The sequence below is a fragment of the Tachyglossus aculeatus genome, assembly GCF_015852505.1.
Source record: "Tachyglossus aculeatus isolate mTacAcu1 chromosome 12 unlocalized genomic scaffold, mTacAcu1.pri SUPER_6_unloc_1, whole genome shotgun sequence".
NCBI classification, from domain to species: Eukaryota; Metazoa; Chordata; class Mammalia; order Monotremata; family Tachyglossidae; genus Tachyglossus; species Tachyglossus aculeatus.
Window position 1 is genome coordinate 4,086,660 of NW_024044828.1, and position 23,782 is coordinate 4,110,441.

At 49.2% G+C, this 23,782-nt stretch overlaps 2 protein-coding genes across 2 annotated transcripts in view; one reads left to right on the forward strand and one right to left on the reverse strand.

The window, feature by feature from the left end:
• Positions 1 to 5,745, forward strand: part of CCDC146 (coiled-coil domain containing 146) — an 88,539-nt gene extending 82,794 nt beyond the window's left edge. Inside the window, exons 17-19 of the mRNA XM_038741178.1 lie at positions 1,229 to 1,366; positions 2,373 to 2,621; positions 5,358 to 5,745. Of these exons, the coding sequence (XP_038597106.1) occupies positions 1,229 to 1,366; positions 2,373 to 2,621; positions 5,358 to 5,561 (591 nt within the window). The 3' untranslated portion in view covers positions 5,562 to 5,745. The remainder of the gene's footprint in view (positions 1 to 1,228; positions 1,367 to 2,372; positions 2,622 to 5,357) is intronic.
• Positions 5,746 to 6,302: 557 nt separating this feature from the next.
• The window catches only part of LOC119920757 (gamma-secretase activating protein), a 75,555-nt gene continuing 58,075 nt past the window's right edge, over positions 6,303 to 23,782 (reverse strand). Inside the window, exons 25-31 of the mRNA XM_038740911.1 lie at positions 23,529 to 23,599; positions 21,778 to 21,872; positions 19,628 to 19,747; positions 19,022 to 19,083; positions 13,826 to 13,930; positions 10,685 to 10,784; positions 6,303 to 7,175 (exon numbers count right to left, since the gene is read on the reverse strand). Of these exons, the coding sequence (XP_038596839.1) occupies positions 7,084 to 7,175; positions 10,685 to 10,784; positions 13,826 to 13,930; positions 19,022 to 19,083; positions 19,628 to 19,747; positions 21,778 to 21,872; positions 23,529 to 23,599 (645 nt within the window). The 3' untranslated portion in view covers positions 6,303 to 7,083. The remainder of the gene's footprint in view (positions 7,176 to 10,684; positions 10,785 to 13,825; positions 13,931 to 19,021; positions 19,084 to 19,627; positions 19,748 to 21,777; positions 21,873 to 23,528; positions 23,600 to 23,782) is intronic.

Here is a 23,782-nt window from a genome sequence, read left to right on the forward strand (position 1 = left end):
CCGTGCTGGTGAAAGGGCTGACAAAGTGAGAGGCGATAAATATATCTTTCCCCTCCCACTACAGCTCAGAACCCTGGGCTCCAGGGGAGCATGGGGAAGCTCTGAAAAGAGACAAAAACAGCCCCATCTTCCTCATCTCACACTTGGTTTTGCACCCTTTATTCATCCCCTCCCTCAGCCCCACAGCACTTACGTACATAGCTGTAATTTCTTTCTCTTAATGCCCATCTCCCCTTCTAGAATGGAAGCTCCTTGTGGGCAGGGGATTTCTCTCCCAACTCTGTCGTACTGAACTCTCCCAAACGCTTAGTACTGCACTCCACACACAGTAAGTGCTCAGTAAATACGATTGATTGATTGGTCTGCCCCGCAGCTTCTCATATCGAGCCGAAGGTCCTTAAAAATCCCCCCCCAGGATTTTCTAAGGGCCACACTTGCAAACCCTGCAAGATGGTGTTCGGCTGTTGGCAGCGAGAAGCATCATGGTTTAGTGGATAGAGCACCGGCCTGGGAGTTAGAAGGACCTGGGTTCTAATCCCGGCTCCATCACTTGTCTGCCGTGTGACCTTGGGCACTTCACTTCTCTGTGCCTCACTTACTTCATCTGTAAAATAGGGATTGGAACTGCGAGCCCCACATGGACAAGGACTGCATCCAACCCACTTTGCTTATATCCACCCCCGCGCTTAGTACAGTGCCTGGTACATAGTAAGCATTTCACAAATACCATTATTATTATTATTACCAATAATAAGTTCTTAACAAATACCACAGTTATTAATCTCTGGGCTTCAGTTACCTCATCTGTAAAATGAGGATAAAAGCGTGAACCTCATGTGGGACAGGGATTGTGTCCAAACTTGTATCTACCCCAGCGCTTAGAACAGTGTTTGGTACATAGTAAGTGCTTAACAAGCACAATAGTAATAGACTGTGAGCTCACTGTTGGGTAGGGACTGTCTCTATATGTTGCCAACTTGTACTTCCCAAGTGCTTAGTACAGTGCTCTGCGCACAGTAAGTGCTCAATAAATACGATTGATTGATAGTAATAATAATAATAATGATAGTAAAAGCAAACTTAAAAAAGCTCGATCCTATCAACTACCTGAGCTGCGAGAATGGCCAATCTAGGGGGAAGCCACACCAAAGCAAGAATGTGCTTATTCCTGCCTGACTCTGCTTCCCTGAGAAATCTTTCTTCCTGCTGCAAACTGTTGTCTCCACAGTTGGAATTCCTCCTGGCGAAGAAAGAGGAGAAGCTGCTGGAAAAGGACTTCATCTATGAGCAGGTTTCTCGGCTGACAGATCGACTCCGTACCAGAACCGAGAGCAACAAGCAGGACACCCTTCACTTGGCCAAAAAGGTCAGAGGGGCCCCTTAGCTGCCCGATGACTCCAAGGCATGGGACTTAGGGTGCTCCCCCACTTAGCACCTGGAAAGGACTCTTCCAGGGTCGTTTCCCAATCAAGCCCAAATCCCAAAGTCCAAATTAAGACTGACAGCCCCATCCTGGACATGGACTGGGTCCAACCTGACTATCCTGTATTTACCCCAGCATATAACACAGTGCCTGGCACACAGTAAGCTCTTAACAAATACTGTAAAAAAGAAAAAAATCCGTCCCATTTGTCCAGTCCAGGGAATTCACTTGTGTGACAGAGTTTAGAGTTTAGAAAAAATGCTTTTCCAACCAAGCTTTTCAACACCAACAGGCCCGATCCATCTGTCCCACAGTTTCGGGGGCTGTATTAAAATGTGAAAGTAAGCGTCAGGGAAATCTGAGTGGGATTTTCCCAGTGACTCAAGCACCCAACACCACCCCAGGGCACCAGGCCTGTCTTACCTGTCAGTCATTTATTGAATGCTTTCCGTGCGCAGAACACTGTACTAAATGCTTGGGAGAGTATGATATAACAGTATCTGTCTATCTCTATAACAATATCTATCGACGAGAAGCAGCATGGCCTAGGGGATAGACCACGGGCTTGGGAGTCAGGAGGACCTAGGTTCTAATCCCGGCTCTGCCACTCACCTGCCGTGTTACCTTGGGCACATCACTTCACTGGGCCTCAGTTCCCTCCTCTGTAAAATGGGGATTAAGACTGTGAGCCCCACATAGGACATGGACTGTGTCTGACCTGTTTACCTTGTATCTACCCCAGAAGTTAGAACAATGCTTGGTATATAGTAAGCACTTAAGAAATAGCGTTAAAAAAAGGTACATTTAACAGACACATTCCCTGCCCACAGTGAACTTACGGTCTAGAGGATCGTACCTCTTGTCATGGCAGCTCGATTCACGGATGGACAGGGAGCCTCCCTCACGACTCGGGGCTCCCTGCCCCCTCTTTCTCTCCCGGTACCTGTAGATGACCGAATTCCAGAAGAGGCTCAAGTGCGCGACCCAGAAGATGATGGCCCTTGTTGCCGAGCTGTCCATGAAGCAGGCCGCGACCATCAAGCTCCAGAAGGAAGTGAGGGACAGGGAGCAGCTCCTGTTCTCCTGCTCCTCCAGGCTGGAAAGAGGCCTTCCGCTCGGGGAGGAGATCGAGGAGCAGTGGCTGAAAGTGCTGAGGGATGAAGACATGCACAAAGCGGCGGCGGAAGAAAAAGTGCAGGTGAGGGCGGGCGGCCCCGAGCTACCACCGCGATTGCCGTCGTCGCTACGATGAAGATGATGGTATTTGTTAAACGCTTACTATATGCTAAGCACTGTTCTAAGTGCTGGGGTAAGATTCAAGGTAATCAAGTTGTCCCATGTGGGGCTCACAGTCATTAATCGCCATTTGACAGATGAGGTAACTGAGGCCCAGAGAAGTGTAGTGACTTGCCCAAGATCACAGAGCAGACATGTGGGAGAGCCGGGATTAGAAGCCATGACCTTCTAACTCCCAGTCCCGGGCTCTTTCCAATAAGCCACTCTGCTTCTCACTATTATCTCACTATAGCTATTATCGCTATTGATCACGATTATCACCATTCATTCAGTCGTATTTATTGAGTGCAGAGTACTATATCATCAGAAGCAGTGTGGCCTAGGGGAAAGAGCAGAGGCCTGGGACCTGGATTCTAATCCTGGCTCTGCCACATGCCCACTGGGTGATCTCGGGCAAGTCACTTCACTTCTCTGGGCTTCGGTTCCCTCATCTGTAAAACGGGGATTAGGACTGGGAGCCCCATGTGGGACAGGGACTGTGTCCAACCCTAGTACCTTGGGTCTGGCACATACTAAGGGCTAAATAAATGCCGTGAAAAAAAGAAATTAATGATGCCATCAGTGTGGGAAGCACAGAGCGGTCAGTGTGCCCAAATCAATCAAGACCCTGGGAGAATAGGCACATTACAATAAAAGTCAAATCCAAAACCAAGTTCAAATTCAGCTGTCAAGACAAATTCCCGGCCCCCCCCCCCAGGCTCCTCACCGCGCCCCCCTCCCTGCCCAGCCCCTTGGGTGACAAGCCACGGCAGCCTTCCCTGGAGTGCTTAAGGGTCAGAGGTCAGGCCTGGTCCCACAGTGGTCAGCGGACTCCCTTCTGAGCCTCCTGTGGCCCCACCATCAACCGAGAAACCTACATGGGCCACAACTCATCCTTGCAACCGGCCCCGCAAACATGCTAAACAGTCTCCTTCCCCAGCAGACCCAGCAGGGCCAGGGGAAGAAGACTAGGTTACCTTGTGGGTGGGAGGAAGAAGCAAAGAGGGGCCAGGACGGGCAAGGGAGAAGAGTACAAAGGTGGTGGAAAAGGCATCCTGATAGCAATGGGGCTTTCAGTAATAATAATAATAATAATTATAAGCAATTGTATTTGTTAAGCACTTACTATGTTCCAGGCACTGTACTAAGCACTGGTGGGGAACACGGGTAAATCAGGTTGGACACAGTCATTTCAATCATTTTTTCCTCCCAGGACCTGTACCTGCACCGACCCAAACCCGCAGCTACGTCAAGCCCTCTTCCCCTTCCCCGGCCCCTCTGACCCTATTTAGCAGAACCCTTTGTCCTCCACACGTGAACAGTGGGTCCGCCTGACATTCCACAGCAGGAGGCCTGGGCTGGGGGGACAGCCACCTCGCCTCCTCTTGTCCGGGCTCAGCCTGGCCAGGACAAGACAATGCCTGGCTGGAGCAGGCTCAGAACTCTGTGGGGACGGCTTCATCATCAGTCGTATTTATTGAGCGCTTACTATGTGCACAGCACTGTACTAAGCGCTTGGGAAGTACAAATTGGCGACATATAGAGACAGTCCCTACCCAACTGTGGGCTCATAGTCTAAAAGCACCTTGTATTATTGATATAAAAGGTTTTAGTTTTTCTATTTTTTTTCTGAAAATCCTCTTCGTCTCTCCCCTCCAACCACTTGCCAAATTTGCTACTTGAGACTAGGATCTCAAGGGCCTAAGGGAAATCCAGCCCCGTTTAGAGAAGCCCATAAGGAAGCCGCGTGGCATTATGGTTAAGTCCCTGGATAAACCTGGAATCTTCTGACCAAGAGAGAAGGGAAGGTCTTTCTACTCCCTCAGATCTGGGGGCAAAGGGCTGGATCTTCTGGATCTTTAGACAGAGAATTAAACTTATGATTCTCCTCTAAACTGCAAGCTTGTTGTATGCAGGGATTATGTTGACCAAATTTTTTGTACTGTACTTTCCCAAGTGCTTATTACAGTATATGGCACAAGGTTAGCCCTCAGTAAATATGACTGATTGATTTATTCCCCATTTCCACAAATGAGGGAGGCGTTGGAAAAAAAGGATAGGGATAGGGCTTCCAGCCCTACCCCATCCCCTTCTCTTGCACTAGTGAGAAAGGAAGCCAAGTATCCACTGCAACGCCCTCCCCCCACGCCCCCAAGTCTTCCCCCCAAGGATAGTCGGATGGAAAGGGGAAGGGGCGAGGAGGAAAGGGGAAGCAACGTGGTAATAGTGGATAGAGCACAGGACTGGGAGTCAGAAGGGCCTGGCTTCTGATCCCGGCTTTACCACTTGTCAGCTGTGGCAGCTGAGGCACGGCAGTTAACTTCTCGGGGCCTCAGTTCCCTCATCTGGAAAATGGGGATTACGACTGTGAGCCCCATGTGGGACTGTATCCAACCTGATGAGCTTCTGTCGCCTCCAGCACTTAGAACAGTGCTTGGCACGTAGTAAGTGCTTAGCAAGTACCATAAAAAAATTGTGGGAGGGAGGGAAGAGAAGGGGAGGAGAGGGAAGCGGAGGGGAAGGGAGGGAGAGGCATGGAGACCATCCCAGGAGTGCCTTTACTAGGATGTTTCTGACCCATCTATGAATGAAGCGGGCAGCTTCGAGGCCGAAGCAGTTGATCAGGGATTTCCACTAACGGAGGCTCTCGTTCTTTCAGCTCGCCATGGAAGAGGAGGAGCACCTGCTGCCTTCAGGGGTTCGCACAACAGCCGAGCAGCGCCCCAACGCCTACATCCCAGAAGCAGAAGGGGCCCTACCCCTGCCCCGGCCCTATGGGGGACAGGCTCCTTTCAAACCCACTGAACCTGGTTCCAACATGAGGCACATAAGAAAGCCCGTTGTGAAGCCAATTGAAATCTGACCTGCCCACACTACCCGAGAGGGTCTGGGGGTCACTGCCCCACCGCAGTCTCTCTGTACTCCAGACGCAGTCCTTAACCAACCCTCAGAATGGGGGGGTGGGGGGAGGGTGGCCTTGGCATGCTTGTCCACGTTTCACCAAAATAAGTGCCACAACAGTAATTCTGTTATTTTTCTAATTATAAACCTGGAAACAAATTGCAACTAATGTGTGCTGAATCTTGAAGCTGTGCGTAGGCCAGAAAACCTAATGTTTATTTTACAAATCATGGACGTAGGCCCTTCCTGTCATTTAGCCCAGAGAGAATGCAGGTTTAAGTCCTAACCGTGCGATTCCACAGACTTGTATCATTGTACTGAAATGAAGAGGGATGAAGGGACCAGGACTGCTTCTCTATGTGGCAGGTGGGCCTGGCTCTATTTTTATCAATTATTCATAAGTATTTGTCAAGTGTCTATTGTGTGCAGAGCAAAGAGGCATGTAATCTCCAAGTCTCTTTGGGTACGAGAAGGGCACATACTGTTTCACAGAACATTCGTTCACTCCAGTTTTACCTTTTGGGGAAACACTGTCCCCTCACTGCCCAAAAGTACACCAGAGAAGTTAAAGATAAAACTGCCAGGAAGATCTGGAACCGGGAAACTGACCACTGGGTGAGGGGAAGAGAGAGAGGCAACCATTCACTCAGAGATATCATGGATTGTTCATCGCTCGAGGAAAGCTAGGGCAAAGACACCCAGACCAGGATACTAATAGGGTTTATTTGAAACTTTTCACCAGTTTAAACGTCTTATAAACACTAAAAAAAGCCACTGGTATAAAATTAAATACAATTCCGTTCAAAGACCTTTCAATTACCAAAACCCCCCCCAAAAAAAACAAAACCTCCTTCAGCTACGTTATATACACATCTACCGTATATTACAAAAGCTTACCCATTGGAAACAGAAGCTGCTTGGGCCCTGACACCAATCAGTAGTAAACCTTTACTCGGGATCCAAATCTGCTTTTCCTGGAGTCATTAGGAACTTGTTTCATTTCTAACTCTCCATTATTTAGAGGAATGCATTCCTTCATTGCTCACTGGGCCATTCCTCACCCTGCCGTATTCGTACCGTTTCAACCCAGAGAAGCCCTGGCCCACCCGCATTTTTTAAGAAAGACAACGGCTCCTTTCTCTGCCTCCGGGCCTTACCCCAGACCTCCCATCTGCTCCTTCGCCTACCTGACATTCTCACGACCCCTGCACACCCCACCCCAGTCTGGAGGAGGAGAAGCTGCCGCAGTTTAACCTGCAACTGCTGGAGCGTCTCTCCCTACCTCCCCCCAGGCAGAAACCTCGAGAGGCTCGGTTACCCCATCAGCCTAGATGTTTCTGAACCACCGTGGGGAAGAGTTTTAGCCTTTCCCTTCCTTAAGGTCGTATACAGGAGGAATTTGGGTTACACAGCCAAGCCCCTCTAAGTGCAGGTATAGGGAGAAATGTGGAAAAGGTGCAAGTTAACTGACATTTTTGCCCCCTTTAGAGGCCCAGAATCATGGTAGTTTCTTTCAAGGCCGCTTCCTCCACGAATCTGGCGTCCACATGGTCCTGGTCTTCGCGAGGATTGAGAACTGGAAAGAGAAAGATGGATTTGCGTGGACATCCGCCCCGCTCTTGGAGCAAGGATCACAACACCATTTGGAAAGTCACATCATCAGAAATTATGAAATGTGAAAAAAAGTCTCGTCAGAGTCACTACAAAAATCACATCATCAGAGAACTCACCGGCTACAGCGAACTCATTCACCCTCGTAATAGCAAGCAGGTAACAGCAGTTATTACCGTACAGCCCTGAAATCAAACCAACCCTGCTTTTAAGGTGATCTCCCCCAAGCCCCCTAAAATCTAATACTTCATCATGGAAATCATCATGGGCAGGAAATGTGCCTACCAACTTTGTTATATTGTCCTCTCCAAAGCGCTTAATGTAGCACTCTGCATACAGAAAGCGTTCAGTAAATATGATTGATCGATTGTCCCTCCATCTTTCCCCATCTGTCACTTGCCTCTGTTTTTAATCCAATTAGCCACTCTTCCCTTTGAATCCTTCTCCCCGCCCCCCGTCATCTGGGTCCCTTTTGAAATTAAATTTGCATCTGTTGATAGTAGGCAGAACAGGATTAGTGTTGAAGGGGGTTGCTGGCGGAGGGAAATATATCCTGGGGAAGAAAGTGAGAAACCGGAGATGTCTTCAAGAACACTTGATCACTAATTGGATGGAGCCATAGGTTTTTTTATGATAGATGGCACTGACAATGAGAAGGCTACATCTTCGAGTGAGTGTTCTTGAGAGACATCTCTGGTGTCTCATCATTGATAGCATCATCTACCTTATCCTTAACAAGCCCTCTCTTGGCCCCAGCGCTTCCTCTGGTTATTGCCCCATCTCCCTCCTACTATTCCTCTCCAAACCCCTTGATGGTGTTGTCTACACCTGCTGCCTCCACTTCCTCTCCTCCAATTCTCTTCCTGACCCCTCCAAACTGGCTTCCGCCTCTTTTACTCCATGGAAACTGCCCTAAGGCTACCAATGGCCTCCTCCTTGCCAAATCTAATGGCCTCTGCTCCATTCTAATCCTCCTTGATCTCTCAGCTGCTTTCAACACTGCAGACCTCCCCTTCTCCAGGAAACATTGTCTAAACTTGGCTTGACTGACACTGTCCTCTCGTTCTCTGACCGCACATGCTCAGTCTCTTTGACAGGCTCTTCCTCTGCCTCCCACCCCCCTAATTATGGGAGTCCCTCAAGGCCCAGTTCTGTGTCCCCTTCTATTCTCTATGCACACCCACTCCCTTGGAGAACTCATCTGTTCCTACAGCTTCAACTACCATCTCAGTGTGGATGATTCCCAAATCTTCCTCTCCAGCCCTCATCTCTCTCCTTCTCTGCAGTCTCACCTTTGCTTCTGCCTTCAGGATGTCTTTACTTGGATGTTCCAACAGCACCTCAAACATATCTTGTCCAAAACAGAACTCCTCATCTTCCCGTCCAATCCCTGTCCTCCCCGAAATTTTCCATATTTATATCGTTCTTCCTCACAAGCTCATAACCTTGGCAGTATCCTCAATTTACCTCTCCCATTCAACCCACTTATTCAATCTAACTAAATCCTGTCGGTTCTATCTTCACTACGTCACTAAAATCCGCCCTTTCCCCTCCATTCATATTGCTACTAGGTTAGTCCAAGCATTTATCTTCTCCCTCCTTAACTACTGCATCAGCTTCCTTGCTGAACTTTCTGCTTCCTGCCTTCCCCTTCTCCAGTCTCCAGCCCTTACTTCACTCTGCGCCCAGATCATTTTTCTAAATGATCACTTCATGTCTCAAAAGCCTCCAGTGATTGCCCATTTACCTCCACAAACAGAAACTCCTTACCGTATGAAGCACTCAGGTCACCCCCTCCTATCTAACTTGGTTGATTTCCTACTATAACCAAGCCCACCCGCTTCACTTCTCCAACGCCAACCTACTCACTGTACCTCAATCTCGTCTATCTCACCACTGACCCTTTACCCACACCCTCCCTCCGGTCTGGAACTCCCTAACCCTTCATATACAACAGACCACCACCCTTCCTACCTTCAAAGCCTTATTAAAATCACATTTCCCCCACAAGACTTTCCCCCGGTCTTTTCCCTTAATCCCTCTCCCTTTTCTAAAATCTGTGCACTTGGCCCTGTACGCCCTTTAGGCACTTGGTATTCACCTCACCCTCAGCCCCACAGCACTTATGTGTACATCCATAATTTATTTTAATGTCTGTCTCCCCAACTAGGCTGAAATCTCCTTGTGGGCAGGGAATGTGTCTACCAACTCTGCTGTACTGTATTCATTCATTCATTCAATCGTATTTATTGAGCGCTTACTGTGTGCAGAGCACTGTACTAAGCGCTTGGGAAGTACAAGTTGGCAACATATAGAGACGGTCCCTACCCAACAGCGGGCTCACAGTCTAGAGGGGGAAGACAAACAACAAAACAAAACATGTGGACAGGTCTCAAGTCATCAGAATAAATAGAAGTAATGCTAGATGCACATCATTAACAAAATAAATAGAATAGTGAATAGCAAATATGTCCTTCTTCCAGAAGGAAGAAAAGGAGGAGGAGGACGAGGAGAAGGGCGCCCAGTGAGGGGTCCTCACAGTTCTTGGCACACAGTTAAATGCTCACTAAATACCACGATTGTTTGATCCTTTGAACTAGAAAACAATGCTGCTGCTGCTACTACTACTACTACTACTACTACTACTGCAACAGCTTGCTGTGGGCAGGGAATGTGTCTGTTTATTGTTGTACTCTCCCAGGTGCTTAGTACAATGCTGTGCACACAGTAAGCACTCAATAAATACGACTGACATGAACACTTACAAATAATTGTACCGTCACAGAGGTAAGCAAGGCGGGAGAGAGGCAGACCCAGAAATAATAATAATTACGATCTTTGTGGTATTTGTTATGTGCTTACTATTTGCCAAGCACTGTCCTAATCACGGGGGTAGATACAAGATAACCACATCAGATACGGTTCCTGTCCCAAATGACCTTCCTACACTAAGTCGGAGAAAGACAGAAACAAACACCAAGCTTATTTCCATAGTTTTTCCACCACTCTGTCAGGTCTCCTCGAACACTCAGTTTGTGACAAGAGTGGAAAGGGGAAGAGAGACAAGTGCTGGAGTTCAGGAGCCTCAAATTCCTCAAATTCTTGCCTGCAGTGAGTCAGTTTGCTATTTTAAGAAGAGTCTTTGTATCAAACACACTGGTCTTGGCTCCAGAAAACTGATAATTACGAATACTTTCAATTAAGTGCTTCTATACGTATTCTCTTTTCAAGGAGTACTTAAGAGAGACATATTTTCAGGTTGTTCCGCAAGAATGAATGGATACGATTTTTTTTTATGGTGTTTGTTATGTCCTTACTATGTGTCGAGCACTTTTCTAAGCGGTGGATTAATCAGGCCAGGTATAGTCCCTGTCCCTCCTGGGACTCACCATGTAAGATCACCAGGCAGACGGGACCCCTCTGCCTCTCAACTGCCATGAATGATACAAAAGCTGAAAACAGAGTGAACATTACCTTCATCGCCAACCTCCATTTCTGCCAGCATTTTGGCCAAGTAGTTCAGAGGCAGGAACTCCAACTCGTACAATGACTTGTCAATCACAGCGGGCCTGGGCTGGAAGAAACCAGAGTGTCCATTTATTGCCTAGAGCACTGACAGAAGGTAACTAAAACCAAATATACTGCGGAAACAAAAATTGGTATTTAGTGAGCATTTACTGTATGCAGAACACTGCACTAGACACTTAGGAAAGTACAATACAACAGAGTTGGTAAGCACAATCCCTGCTCATAGGGAGCTTACAGTCTACAGGGGCAGACAGTCGTTAAAATAGATTAGGATAGGGGGAAATAGTAGAGTATAAGAATATGCAATAATAATAACTGTGGTGGGGGGAAGGTTAAGCGCTTACTGTTTACCGATCACTGTACAAAGTGCTGGGGTAAATACAAAATAATCAGGTCCCACATACAGCTCAGGTTCTAAGTAGGAGGGAGCACAGGTTTTGAATCCCCGTTTTGCCAAAGAGGGAACTGAATCACAGAGAAGTTAAGTGACTTGGCCAAGGTCACACAGCAGGTAAGTGGTGGAGCCAGGATTAGAACCTAGGTTTTCTGACTCTCAGGCTTCGGTTCTTTCTGCTAGGCTCCGCTGCTTCCCTAAATATATAAGTATTATGGGGCTGGGGTGAGTATTGTAGTATGAATGTCATTATTATTATTATTATATTGACTCCCAAGAAAAAATGGACACAGAACCAGCAAGATATAAAATAAAAGCCCTTTCCGAGTCAGCTGCCCAGGGTCCTACCTGATTAACCTGTGTCTACCCCAGCGCTTACTACAGTGCTTGGCACTTAGTAAGCATTTAGCAAGCAGTCGGAGAAAGGAATAGAGTTAGTAGATCTTCTAGACGGTGAGCTCGTTTTGGGCAGGGATTGCCTCTATTTGTTGCTGAATTGTACTTTCCAAGCGCTTAGTACAGTGCGCTGCACACAGTAAGCGCTCAATAAATACGATTGAATGAATGAATGTGAACTCTCCACTCTCAGAACTCTATCACGTCACCCCAATCTTGCCAAAGCTCCAAAGATTGCCCTTTCTTCAAGCAGAAATCCTGGCCTCTGGCTTTATGGAAGTCCATCAGTTCTCCCTGACTAAGCCCTCCTTTCCTCTTCTCCCACTCCCTTCTGCATTGCCCTGACTTGCTCCCTTTATTCATTTCCTTCTCCCAGCCCCACAGTACTTATGTACATATCTGTCATTTATTTGCTAATATTAATGTCTAGACTGTAAACTTGTTGTGGTCAGGGAATGTGTCTTTTTCCTGTTATATTGTACTCTCCCAAGCGCCTAAGTACAGTGATCTGCTTACAGTAAGCGCTCAATAAATAGGATTGACTGATTGATTCTCTCCCTCTCATCTATCCACTCTCTTTTCCTACTACACCCCAGCTCACACTCTCCCTTCTTCACAAGGTCACCTTCTCCCTGTGCTTCATTCTTGACCCTCCCACCTGCAACCTCTGGGTCACCCCCTTCTTCCTTCCTGGAATTTCCTCCTCCATTTTAAATTCTCCAGACTACAATCCTCCCCATCTTCGAAGCCATTTAGGACACCTCCTCCAAAAGGCTTTCCTCAATTTATTGTTCCTCTCCCCAGGTCACAGCCTCATAACAATAATAATAATAATGATAATAATAATAATAATTGTGTTTTTTGTTAAATGCACTGTACTAAGCACTGGGGAAGATACAAGATAATCAAGATGGACACAATCCCTGTTCCACATGGAGTTCACAATCTAAGTAGGAGGGAGAATGGGTATTCAGTCTCCATTTTATAGCTGAGAAAACTGAGGCACAGAGAAGTGACTAACCCAAAGTCACACAACTTTCATTCATTAAATCGTATTTATTGACAACACAACAAGTGATAGTCCCTGCCCACAATAAGCATGACGCAACAAAGTACAATGATAGTCCCTGCCCACAATAAGCATGCAATCTAAAATTGTACCTGAAAGAATACTTCCCATTTTATTGCCTGTAGTTTAAGTGGCAGGAGTTAGACCTCAGTGGTAAGTGAGAGAAGCAGCGTGGCTCAGTGGAAAGAGTATGGACTTGGGAGTCAGAGGTAGTGAGTTCTAATCCTGGCTCCAACACTTGTCAGCTGTGTGACTTTGGGCAACTTCTAGGTGCCTCAGTTACCTCATCCATAAAATGGGGACTAAGACTGTGAGCCCCCAGTGGGACAAACTGATTACCTTCTATCTCCCCCAGTGCTTAGAACAGTGCTTGGCACATAGTAAGCACTTAAAAATACCGTCATTATTAAGCACTTAGTACAGTGCTCTGCACACAGTAAGCGCTCAGTAAGTACGATTGAATGAATGGTGGTGTAGAGAATATCAAGATTTTTTCTACTATTCCTTCTCTATGCAGCAAGAAAACAGACAAGGCAAAAAAATTTTCAGCCAGGTTCGTTCAGGTTGTCTCTTTATGATGAGATTGTCAACCTTATCCTTTTACCTCTTTTGCTTTGTTACATGATATCGACATGTCTGGGCGTGAAAGGAAAGTAGAATAGCCGACGGTGTGGAAAGCTTCATAGACTATACACTGGTGCTTTTCTCTGAATTGTCATGGTACTTTTGAGAGCTACATTCGTGTATATGAATTAACTGCACATGAATGGTGTAGGGATTCAACTATATAACCATACAGTTCAATTTCAACATTGAATAGGAGTCTCCTAAAATTAACATCATTTCTATTTTAAGAAAAACAGCAGACGAGTGGGAAAAGCCAGGTCTTTTGACTCCTGGGCCCAAGCACTTTCCACTAGGCCATGCTGCTATGCTATTATCTCAGCACGTTTGCACATATCAAGTTGCCTACTCTACTATTTGAGCACTTCTTCCTAGTTGTAAAATGTTTTGTGCCTGTCACCCCCACTAGGGTGTAAGCTCCTCGTGGGCAGGGACCATGTCTCCTAACTGTATCCTGCTCTCCCAACCATTTAGTACAGTGCTGTGCTCACAGTGGACGCTCAGAAAACACGACTGATTGAGAGCCAGGCAAGCCAGAGTTAAAATAAAATCCAGAGCGGAGTTTGAGCCCGGCAGGGAGACCCCAGCGCGCACCCCGGCTTACCCGGTGTGCCCCAAATTTCTGCAGCAGCAGCTGCACGTGTTTCCTGGCGATGATGTTGGAGCTCGTGGGGTGGTCCCACAGCTGACTGACTTTGGGCACGATGGACTGGGAGCCAAACAAAAGGAAAATTGCGGAACCATTGAGTTGCATTTAATACTGGACATAGCACTTAGCACAATGCTCTGCCCCTTGATGATAACACACAGTGCTCTGCCCCTTGGGGCCTCCTTGATGATAACACAGGCCACCCACAGAGCCTCCCTGATAACACATGCCACCCATGGAGTCTCCCTGATGATACTAGGGAACTGCCCTGATGATAAGGCATGCCACCCATGGAGCCTCCCTGATGATTACACATACCATCCTTAGAGCCCCCCTGATGGTTACACATGCCTTAGTACACTGCTTTGCACACAGTAAAGTGCTCAATAAATGAATGAACATGACACCCAAGGAGCCTCCTTGATGGTGACAAAAACTATGCCTGTCTGTGGCAGATCAACAGCCCCCGATTCTGTCTCTGACAGGGGCTCCTCCTATCTCACCTCGCTGCTCTTCTACTACAAGCCAGTCCACACACTTCGCTCCTCTACTGCCAACTTTCTCACTGTCCCTCGATCTCGCCGTCGACCTCTCGCCCACGTCCTGCCTCTGGCCTGGAACCCCCTCCCTCTTCATATCCGTCAGACCATCACTCTCTCCACCTTCAAAGCCTTACTGAAGGCCCATCTTCTCCAAGAAGCCTTCCCTAAGCCCTCACTTCCTTTTCTCCCACTCCCTTCTGCATCGCCCTGATTGAATAAACACCCCCACCCTCCCAGCCCCACAGCACTTAGGTTTGAATCCGTAAATTATTTGTTTATATTAATGTCCGCTCCCCCTTTGGACAGTGAGCTCACTGTGGGAAGGGAATCAATCAATCAATCGTATTTATTGAGCGCTTACTGTGTGCAGAGCACTGTACTAAGCACTTGGGAAGTACAAGTTGGCAACAGAGAGAGACAGTCCCTACCCAACAGTTGGCTCACAGTCTTAAAGAAAAGGGAATATAAAGGGAATATATCTACCAACTCTTTTACACTGTTCCAATGTACTCTCCCAAGGACTTAGTACAGTGCTTTGCACACGTAAGCACTCAAAATAAAAGGGCTGATTCAATGACTGCTTCCCCAATTCCTCCTCCTAGTTAGAAGATGGATTAGCTGACACGGCAAACTCTGCCCTCTTCGGCCGACTTTCCCTTTAGTATAGACCACTCACCCCCAAACTGTATCTGAACGCTTCGGGAACCTGCCGGTATTTTCAGTCGCACCACTCCTAGAAGGAGCGAATTCCATACGCTCACCACCCGCTGGGTGAAGAAGTACGTTTGACATCCGGAAGGTTATGGCTTCAAAGCGGCATTTTCCCCAGCTACCTTGGGGTTAACGGGCCAGAACAATCCAGAACGATCCTGTGAGCCCCGCGGCTCTGCCCGTGGGGTGGGACTCTCCTCCCCACAGCGATAGGTTCAGCCAGACAGAGAATGCTTTGTGCAGACGCGGTGCCAAAGAAAGAAAAGCCCTTTTAATCCCAGCACTTGGCTGAGATGGGGAGGAATGGGGAATTTCCTTGCCAGCCCTGAGCAATACGCTGGCAGCGGGCGAGCAAAAGACGGTACACGTGTCTCCACGGATGTCTCCGGGGGATTTGGCGAGAAAAACGGAGTTTTGTTCCCAAAAGAGGGAGCAAAATGGGTCTGAGCAGAAGTGTCCGGTCCAAAGTTTTCTTCTGAAGACCTGGGAACATTTGCCCTCTGGGGAGGGCAAAAATGCTGGGAGGAGGGAGAGGATGTATGTTGGAATGGGGAAAGAGAGCAAAAAGGGTGAAGGGAGGGAAGATGCTCTGGGCCTCCAAGACCTCCCAGCTGCACAGATTTTCAGAGGCTTCACGGGAAAACAGAACATCTAATTCTTCCTCTCTGCCACTTCCACCACTCCCCGACGTTGAAGATGTCAGTATGACAAACTGGGGAAAAGGAGGCACCCAAAAGCTAAAGTGAGACTGTAAGCTCGATGTGGGCAGGGAACGTATCTACCAACTCTATGGTACTGTACTCTCTCAAGCACTCAGTATAGTGGTCTCCATACTGAAAGAGCTCTAGTCCCGGCTCTGCCACTTGCCTGCAGTGTGAGCTTGGGCAAGTCACTTCACTTCCCTGTGTCTCAGTTGCCTCATCTGTAAAATGAAGATTAAGACTGGGGTGCCCCATGTGGGATGTGGACTGTGTCCAACCTGATTAGCTTGTGTCTACCCCAGCACTTAGTACAGGGTCTGGCACTTAGTAAGCGCTTAACGAATACCATAAAAAAGTGCTCAATAAATGAGAAGCAGCATGGCCCAGTGGATAGAGCTTGGACTTGGGAGCCAGAAGGACCTAGGTTCTAGTCCTACCTCCACCACTTGTCCATTCTGTGACCTTGGGCAAGTCCCTTTATTTCTCCGTGCTTCAGTTACCTCATCTGTAGAATGGGGATTAAAACTGTGAGCCCCATGTGGGACAGGGACTGGTTCCAACCTGATTAGCTGGTATCTGCCCCAGCACTTAGTACAATGCTTGGCATATAGTCAGCACTTAACAAATACCATAAAAAATACAACTGAGTCACTGATTGACACCACAACAGCCTGGTAGAGCTTCACTGTAGTAAGGAGCTCGGAGCTGTGTTGTGGACTGCTCAAAGCCATGTTGGCCTTTTTAGTTTTCGACATTTTTGTCTTTCTGTGCAGCATTGGCTAGTAGGTAGTTGTACACTACTGTGTCTCTCTGCATCGAACATTCTCACGTCCGCCTTCAAAGGCTCCCCACCACCGGGCCCCTCTTTTCCTATCTGCTCTCTTCACCCGCTAGTCCCCTACTCGCTGTTTCTGTTCTCAAGCCTAGCCGAACCTCACTCTCGACCCTCGTGCCTCCGTCCTCTCATTCTTTCTTCCTCCTGGCTTGGAACTCCCTCACCTCCAAACATCAGAAAGATCACAACTCTCCTCACATTCAAGGCCTCCTAAAATCCCGCCTCCTCCAACAAGCCCCCCCTGATTGATTTCCCAGCACCCTGAGCCATAACATCCCTGGAGCCAACTCTGGCCCATTTTTCTTTATGGTATTTAAGTGCTTACTATGGGTCAAACACCGTTCTAAGCACTGGGGTAGATACAAATTAATCAGGTCGACATAGTCCCTGTCCTACATGGGACTCACAGTCTGAATAGGAGGAAGAAAAGGTACTGAATCCCCATTTTACAGTTGAGGAAATTGAGGCACCAAGAAGTTTAAGTGACTTGCCTAAGGACACAGAGCAAGCAATTGACTGAGCTAGGATTCGAACCCAGGTTCTCTGACTCCCGAGCCCCTCGTCTTCCTACTAGGCCACTCTGCTTCCCCGATGAAAACCTCTGATGGTGTGCAGGGCTTCCAAGGGTAGGCTGGTACGTGACTTCAGTCAGATCATGAGCTCTTAGCTCTAGGCCAAATTTGAAAGCAAACGTGCCTCAAAAGCACATAGCGGTTGCTAAACCACTGCCTCAAATAGCCTTCTGCTGACACTCACTGATTGTAAATAGGAGGAGACACAATGGCTTTTCTGCTAAGATGTGGCTTGACAAGTGGAAATTACACTCAACTCAGCAGGAGGTAATTTGCAGGGGGTGGGGGGTGTTGGCTGTAGCAACAGAGAAAGAAATAAGAAGCAGCCACCTTTCAGTCCCCATCTTTCAAGCTTCAGTATGGGACTTCCTCCAACTAATATGAAAACGGTGAAACCCTGGAGGAGAAATCACATATATTTTTTAAAATGATATTTTTAAGTGCTTACTGCGTGTCAAGGCATACTAAGCGCTGGGATAGATACACGCTAATCAGGTTGGACACAGTCCATGTCCCACATGGGGCTCACAGTCTTACTCCCCATTTTACAGATGAGGTAACTGAAGCCCAGAGAAGTGACGTGACTTGCCCCAGGTCACACAGCACACAAGTGGCAGAGATGGCATCAGAACCCAGGGCCCTTCTAGCGCCCAGGCCTGTGCTCTATCCATAGGCCATGCTGCTTCCTTATGTGTCTGTCACCAATCCCCTCTTATCCTTACTGTTAGGTTTGAGCCTCTTGTGATGAGGCACTGTGTCTCAGAGTTTAGTACAGTGCTTAGCACACAAGAGGGGCTTAAAAAATCATAGTACTACTACTATTACTACTAGGTCTACTTCTGTCACCAGCCTGTGATCTGGCTAGTCAGAGTCCCGGCCTAGAGCCAAATCCTTCAGCTCCAGTGGGACATTTCCCACTCCTGGATGTCCCCTGAGAGATGGTCAGCCCTTCCCACCATCCCTGCAACAGAAAGAGGCCCCTCAGGCACGAAGGAGGGAGTCAGGGGAAGGGGCTTCAGCATGGGGAAGGAACCCTACGCTGAGGAAAACAGAAGCAGGACACAAGGGATGGGACGGAGTAGACATAAAGACTCTCCCACACATTTTTATGTCTATATGTTTCAAATTGAAGAAAAATTGGACACTTCAAGAACCTAACCTACTGTCTCCCATGGACAATCAGAGAATGGGCAATTCCCTAACACACACTGGGGGTCAACAGGTGTGAGATGGAAAGGTTCGGGTCCAAGAGTTCCCTGGATCTCAGGAAGAAGACAGGCCCCCTAGGCCAGTAATGAACAAAGCCACCTTTTTTTTAAAAAAAAAAAAAAATGGTATTTTGGAAGCACTCACTAGATGCCAGACAGTGTGCTAGGCACTAGGGTAGATACAAGCTAAGCAGGTTGGACACAGTCCCTGTCCCATTCGGGGCTCACGGTCTTAATCCCCATTTTACAGATGAGGGGTCTGAGGCACAGGAATGTGAATCAATCAATCAATCAATCATATTTATTGAGCGCTTACTGTGTGCAGAGCACTGTACTAAGCGCTTGGGAAGTACAAGTTGGCAACATATAGAGACAGTCCCTACCCAACAGTGGGCTCACAGTCTAAACTGTGAAGTGACTTGCCCAAGGTCCCACAGCAGAAACAGCACGCTGCCCTCTATCCCAGAACCAATCTTGGAGTTCGACTGCCCGTTTCCCAGCACCCCTGGACTTCCAGCCACTTCGGTGGGGAGGAGCCACCCAAAGACCCAACTAGGAAAACAAAAGACAATTCCCAGTTACCGGAGGGAGTCGAGCCACGATGCTGAATTTGAGTTGTTCGTTCTTCTCACTGTTGTCCAGGTCTACGAGACAGCAAGGATGCCCACGGGCCTTCATTCCAGAGCCACTGAGAGTGACTGCCGTTTTGCGATCTGGCTAATGAGTTAGGCTTTCGAAGGGGATGGCTGATATGCTAAATGACACGGCGCCTGTCCCTGCCCTTGATAAGCAGGTGGACCCTTTCCCGGTCCGGCCAGTGGACAAAAGCCAGGCTGAGATCCGTGGGTCTTGGGAGCTGAGGGAAGACCCCCGCTGACCCACCTGTTGCAGCTTTAACTCTTCAGCCCTGATGGTTTCTAATGGAGTCACACAAGCAGGTCCCCCCTACTCGCACCCCATGTCCTCCTCAGATTTCTGAACACCAGGGGATCCAGCTTTGGAGGGCGGGAGGGGTGATCCCCAGAAAGTGAGCCATCTCCTGACTTCCTTTCCTCAGGCGCTTCCAAGGACTGTGGAGGGATGCAACTCCTCAGGGGAAAAATACCCTCGAGGAGCGGAGAGACAACCCCCTGGCCTGTCTGAGCACTGGGAGAAAGGGGATCGTGGGGAGGGGCCGGGGGGCTCTACCTTTCAGGAGCCTGGTGGCCCCGGCCTCGGTGAGCCGCAGGATGCCGCCGTCCAGATAGTGCAGCAGGATGGACAGGGGGAGGCACCGGACCCCCAGGACCAGGTGCAGCGTGTGGAAACCTGCAGGGACGGAGGCTTGGTGGGCGTTCCGGCCGATTCCGGCCAGCTCCAGCCGGCTCCGACGGGCAGCACTGGGTAGGCATTTCAGGCAGGGGACTTTTTTTAAATGGTATTTGTTAAGGGCTTCTTAAGTGCCACACGGGGCTCACGGTCTTAATCCCTACTACAGATAAGGTAACTGAGGCACAGAAAATAATAATTATGGTATTTGTTAAGCACTTACTGTATGCCAGGCACTGTACTCAGCGCTGGGGTGGATACAAGCAAATCAGCTTGGACACGTATAGGGCTCACAGTCTTATTCCCCATTTTACAGATGAGGTAACTGAGGCACATAGAAGTCAAGTGACTTGCCTAAGGTTACACAGCAGACAAGTGGTGGAGTGGAATTAGAACCCATGACTTTCTGACTCCCAAACCCGTACTCTAACGATTAAACCACACGTCTGCAGCTCAAGTTCCCCAACTCCCCAGCCCCTAGGACATAGCTATGGGGTGGAGGGAGGTCAGAGGAAACAGTACTCATAACCACGTCCCCAAAGGTTCTTTTTTTTAAATGGTACTTGTTAAGCGCTTACCATGCAGACACTATACTAAGTACTGGGGTAGATACAATCTAATCGGGTTGGACACGGTCCATGTCCCACAAGGGGCTCACAATCAATCTCTGTTTTACAGATGAGGGAACTGAGGCCCAGAGAAGTGTAGTGACTTGCCCATGGTCACATAACAGACAAGTGGCAGAGTCAGGATTAGAACCCAGGTCTTTCTGATTCCAAGGCCCATGCTCTACCATGAGGTAGTGGGAGGAAGGGAAGATCCAACACAACCTGCAAGCCCCAACTGACCCAGGGCCCGGAGCCAACTCTGATGACTGTCTTCCTCCTCCTCAGGTTTTCTCAGGCCTGTTGCTTGCTTTTTTTAATGGTATTTGTTAAGCACTTACTATGTGCCAGGCACGGTTCTAAGTGCTGGGGTAGATACAAGCTAATCAATTTGGACACGGTCCAGGTCCCATATGGGACTCACCGCCTTAATCCTCATTTTACAGATGAGGTAACTGAGGACCAGGTCACACAGCAGGCAAGAGGCAGAGCTGAGATTAGAACTCAGGTATTTCTGACCCACAGGCTCGGTCTCTATACAATAAGCCAGGCTGGACAAACACCACCCCAGGAAGCAATTATATCATGATCTCCCACCCCAGCAAATCAAGAGCATCATAGACTCACAGTGGGCTGGGGCTCTCTGCTGTGAAGGATTCCTCCCCTCAGCCAGCTCTGAGTGCACCCCACTGGGATGCCCGGGGATGCGGGGGAGTCTAGACTGGCAGCAAGGCCAAGTGGAAATGACACGGGCCACTGGGTCAGGAGACCCAGGTTCTGACCCCAGCTCCACTACTGGCTTGGGGCGAGTCACTTCGCCACTCTGTGCCTCTGTTTCCTCAACTGTAAAAACGGGGAGAATGCATGCTCTCCCTACCTTGCCATCGGGAAAGCGCTTTGGAAAAATCTGAAGTCTGATGGAATTGAAATCTCCCTTCGCCCGCTGAACAGTCCAGCGAGGGCACAGGAGGCCCATAGTCAGTCAGTCAGTCATACTTACTGCGCACTTACTGTGTGCAGAGCGCTGTACTAAACACTTGAGAGAGTACGATATAACAATACAACAGATACAGTCCCTGCCCACAATGAGCGGACAGTCTAGAGGACTGCAGGGCTGCAGATAGGTTCCCTCCCCACCCTAGCAGCCAGACTCTGCGGGGGTTTTCTGCGATCAACCTGGAACGAATCAGTCGAGAAAGAGACTGGTTCTCCGGGCCTAGAATCCACTGGGCAGAAGCATTTGGTACAGTGATACTGCACCAGGGGATGCTCAATAAAGACCATTGCTATCACTACGGCGGCAACAGTGGGGACCAGAGTCTAGGCGTCATGCAGGGCCGGGGTGACCAGTCCAGTCCTGCCTCCCATCCCAAGGTTCCCTCTGAGCCTAGAGGAAGCCGCATCCCGAAAGGCCCCCACACTTACCAGGAGGCAGAGGTAGACACATCCCGACTGCGGCCCCCAGGATCCGGGTCATGGTGTGAAACACGGCCACCTCCTCCATCCCGCCACGGCCTGTGCTGTGGGAAGGACGTCCCCCCCAAACCCCCACCAAGCTGAGCCCAGATCCAGCCCTCCTGGAAACTCCACGTGTTCAGGAGGAGGCAGGAGAATCCCCCAGGATCCAGCTCCCTCATTCATTCCTTCAGTTGTATTTATTGATCGCTTAATGTGTGCTAAGCGCTTGGGAAAGTACAACGCAACAATAAACCGACAGACTCCCTGCCCAAGACGGGCCCGGGCCCCAGGGGAGGCTGGGCCGGGTCTACCTGCCCCTCCTTCTCAGCCTGGCAGCGGGCCACCCTTGCAGCCTCTCCCCACCCAGTAAACGGGGGGAAAACTAAGTGTGACGGAGGCGAGGCTGGAGGGAGCCACTGTAGACGGGTCAGGGTCGGGATTCCCCAGGGGCTGACGGGGAGCTGGGGTGGGTGGGGACAGTCAGCCCCCTCGGGCTCCAGGGAGAGCAGGGCCATGATGGAGGAAAAGCTGCCACGGCTGGGCCCGGGGAAACCTCGTGGCCACGACGGGGGTCCCAACCCAAGACGTGCCCCCCGACAGCAACCCATTACTCAAGTTTTTTTTTTTCCCAAATGCTATTTGTTAAGCACTTGCTATGTGCCAGGCACTGTACTAAGAGCTGGGGTAGATACAAGCTAATCAGGTTGGACACCATCCACGACCCATATGGAGCTCACAGTCTTAATCCCCATTTTACAGATGAGGCAACTCAGGCCCAGAGAAGTGAAGTGACTTGCCCAAGATCACCCAGATGCGGGTAGGAACCTTGTCCTGGAACAAGAATCAGCACCGACTCTTTAAAATGGTATCCTTTTTTTTAGGGCACTGTACTATGTGCTGGGGAAGTTATAAATTAATCGGGTTGGATGCTGTCCACAATCCTCATGGGGCTCTCAGTCTTAACAATAATAATAATAATAATGACATTTATTAAGTGCTTACTACGTGCAAAGCACTGTTCTCAGTGCTGGATCTGCTCTATCCACTAAGTCACGCTGATGGTCCCAGCATCTTTGGAGGGAGAGGCAGGCAGGGGGTGATATCAGGTCTCCTTTGGTCTGTGACGGTAATGGTGGGGGTGTCTGGCCCCCGTCGTGGCCCTGGTCCTCAGGCAGAGGAGGAAGAAGATCAGCAAAGGCCGGCTGGGTTGGCAGAATGCCACTCCCCAGTAACCGCCTCAGGAGGAGCAGAAAGAGCCCAGACCTGCGAGTCAGAGGACCGGGGTTCTAATCCTGGCTTCACCTCTCACCTGCTGCGTGACCTTGGGTAAGTCGCTTCTTTTCTTGTCTTCTTGTAACTCAGTTTCCTCATCTGTAAAACGAGGCTTCAGTACCTGTTCTCCCTCCCATTTTAATTGTGAGCACTGGGAGGGTCACGGACGGTGTCCAACCCTAATACCTCGTATCTATCACAGCATTTAGTACAACGCGCAGCACGTAATAAGAACTTAAGGGATACCACCCTTATGACGGGAGATGCGGCGTGGAAGCCAAGTGACACCATCCACGCAGCTCTTCACCCTCCCTGGCCTGGACTAAAGCATCAGCTCCTGATGACCGCGTCCCACGGCCCATGTTTCCAGGGTGGAGGGGGAGTTGGGCCTTGCCGCGGGCCAAGACCCGCAAGAACGGGGCAGAGCGAGCCAGCGACACACGTACCAGTGAGGAGCTCCGGGGCAGAGGTTGTGCTTCCTCCAGCTGGAGTCCACCAGGCGGCCAACGAGGCCCAGCTAGGGCGAGATGAAGAGGAAATGAATGAGTCGCCCCAGGGGAAAAACGTCAACCTCCCTGGACTCATTCAATCGTATTTATTGAGCGCTTACTGTGGGCAGAGCACTGCACTAAGCGCGTGAGATCCCCCCCAAAACAGGCCTGTGTAGCACCAAGACCTCACGGGAGAAGGGGGTGTATGG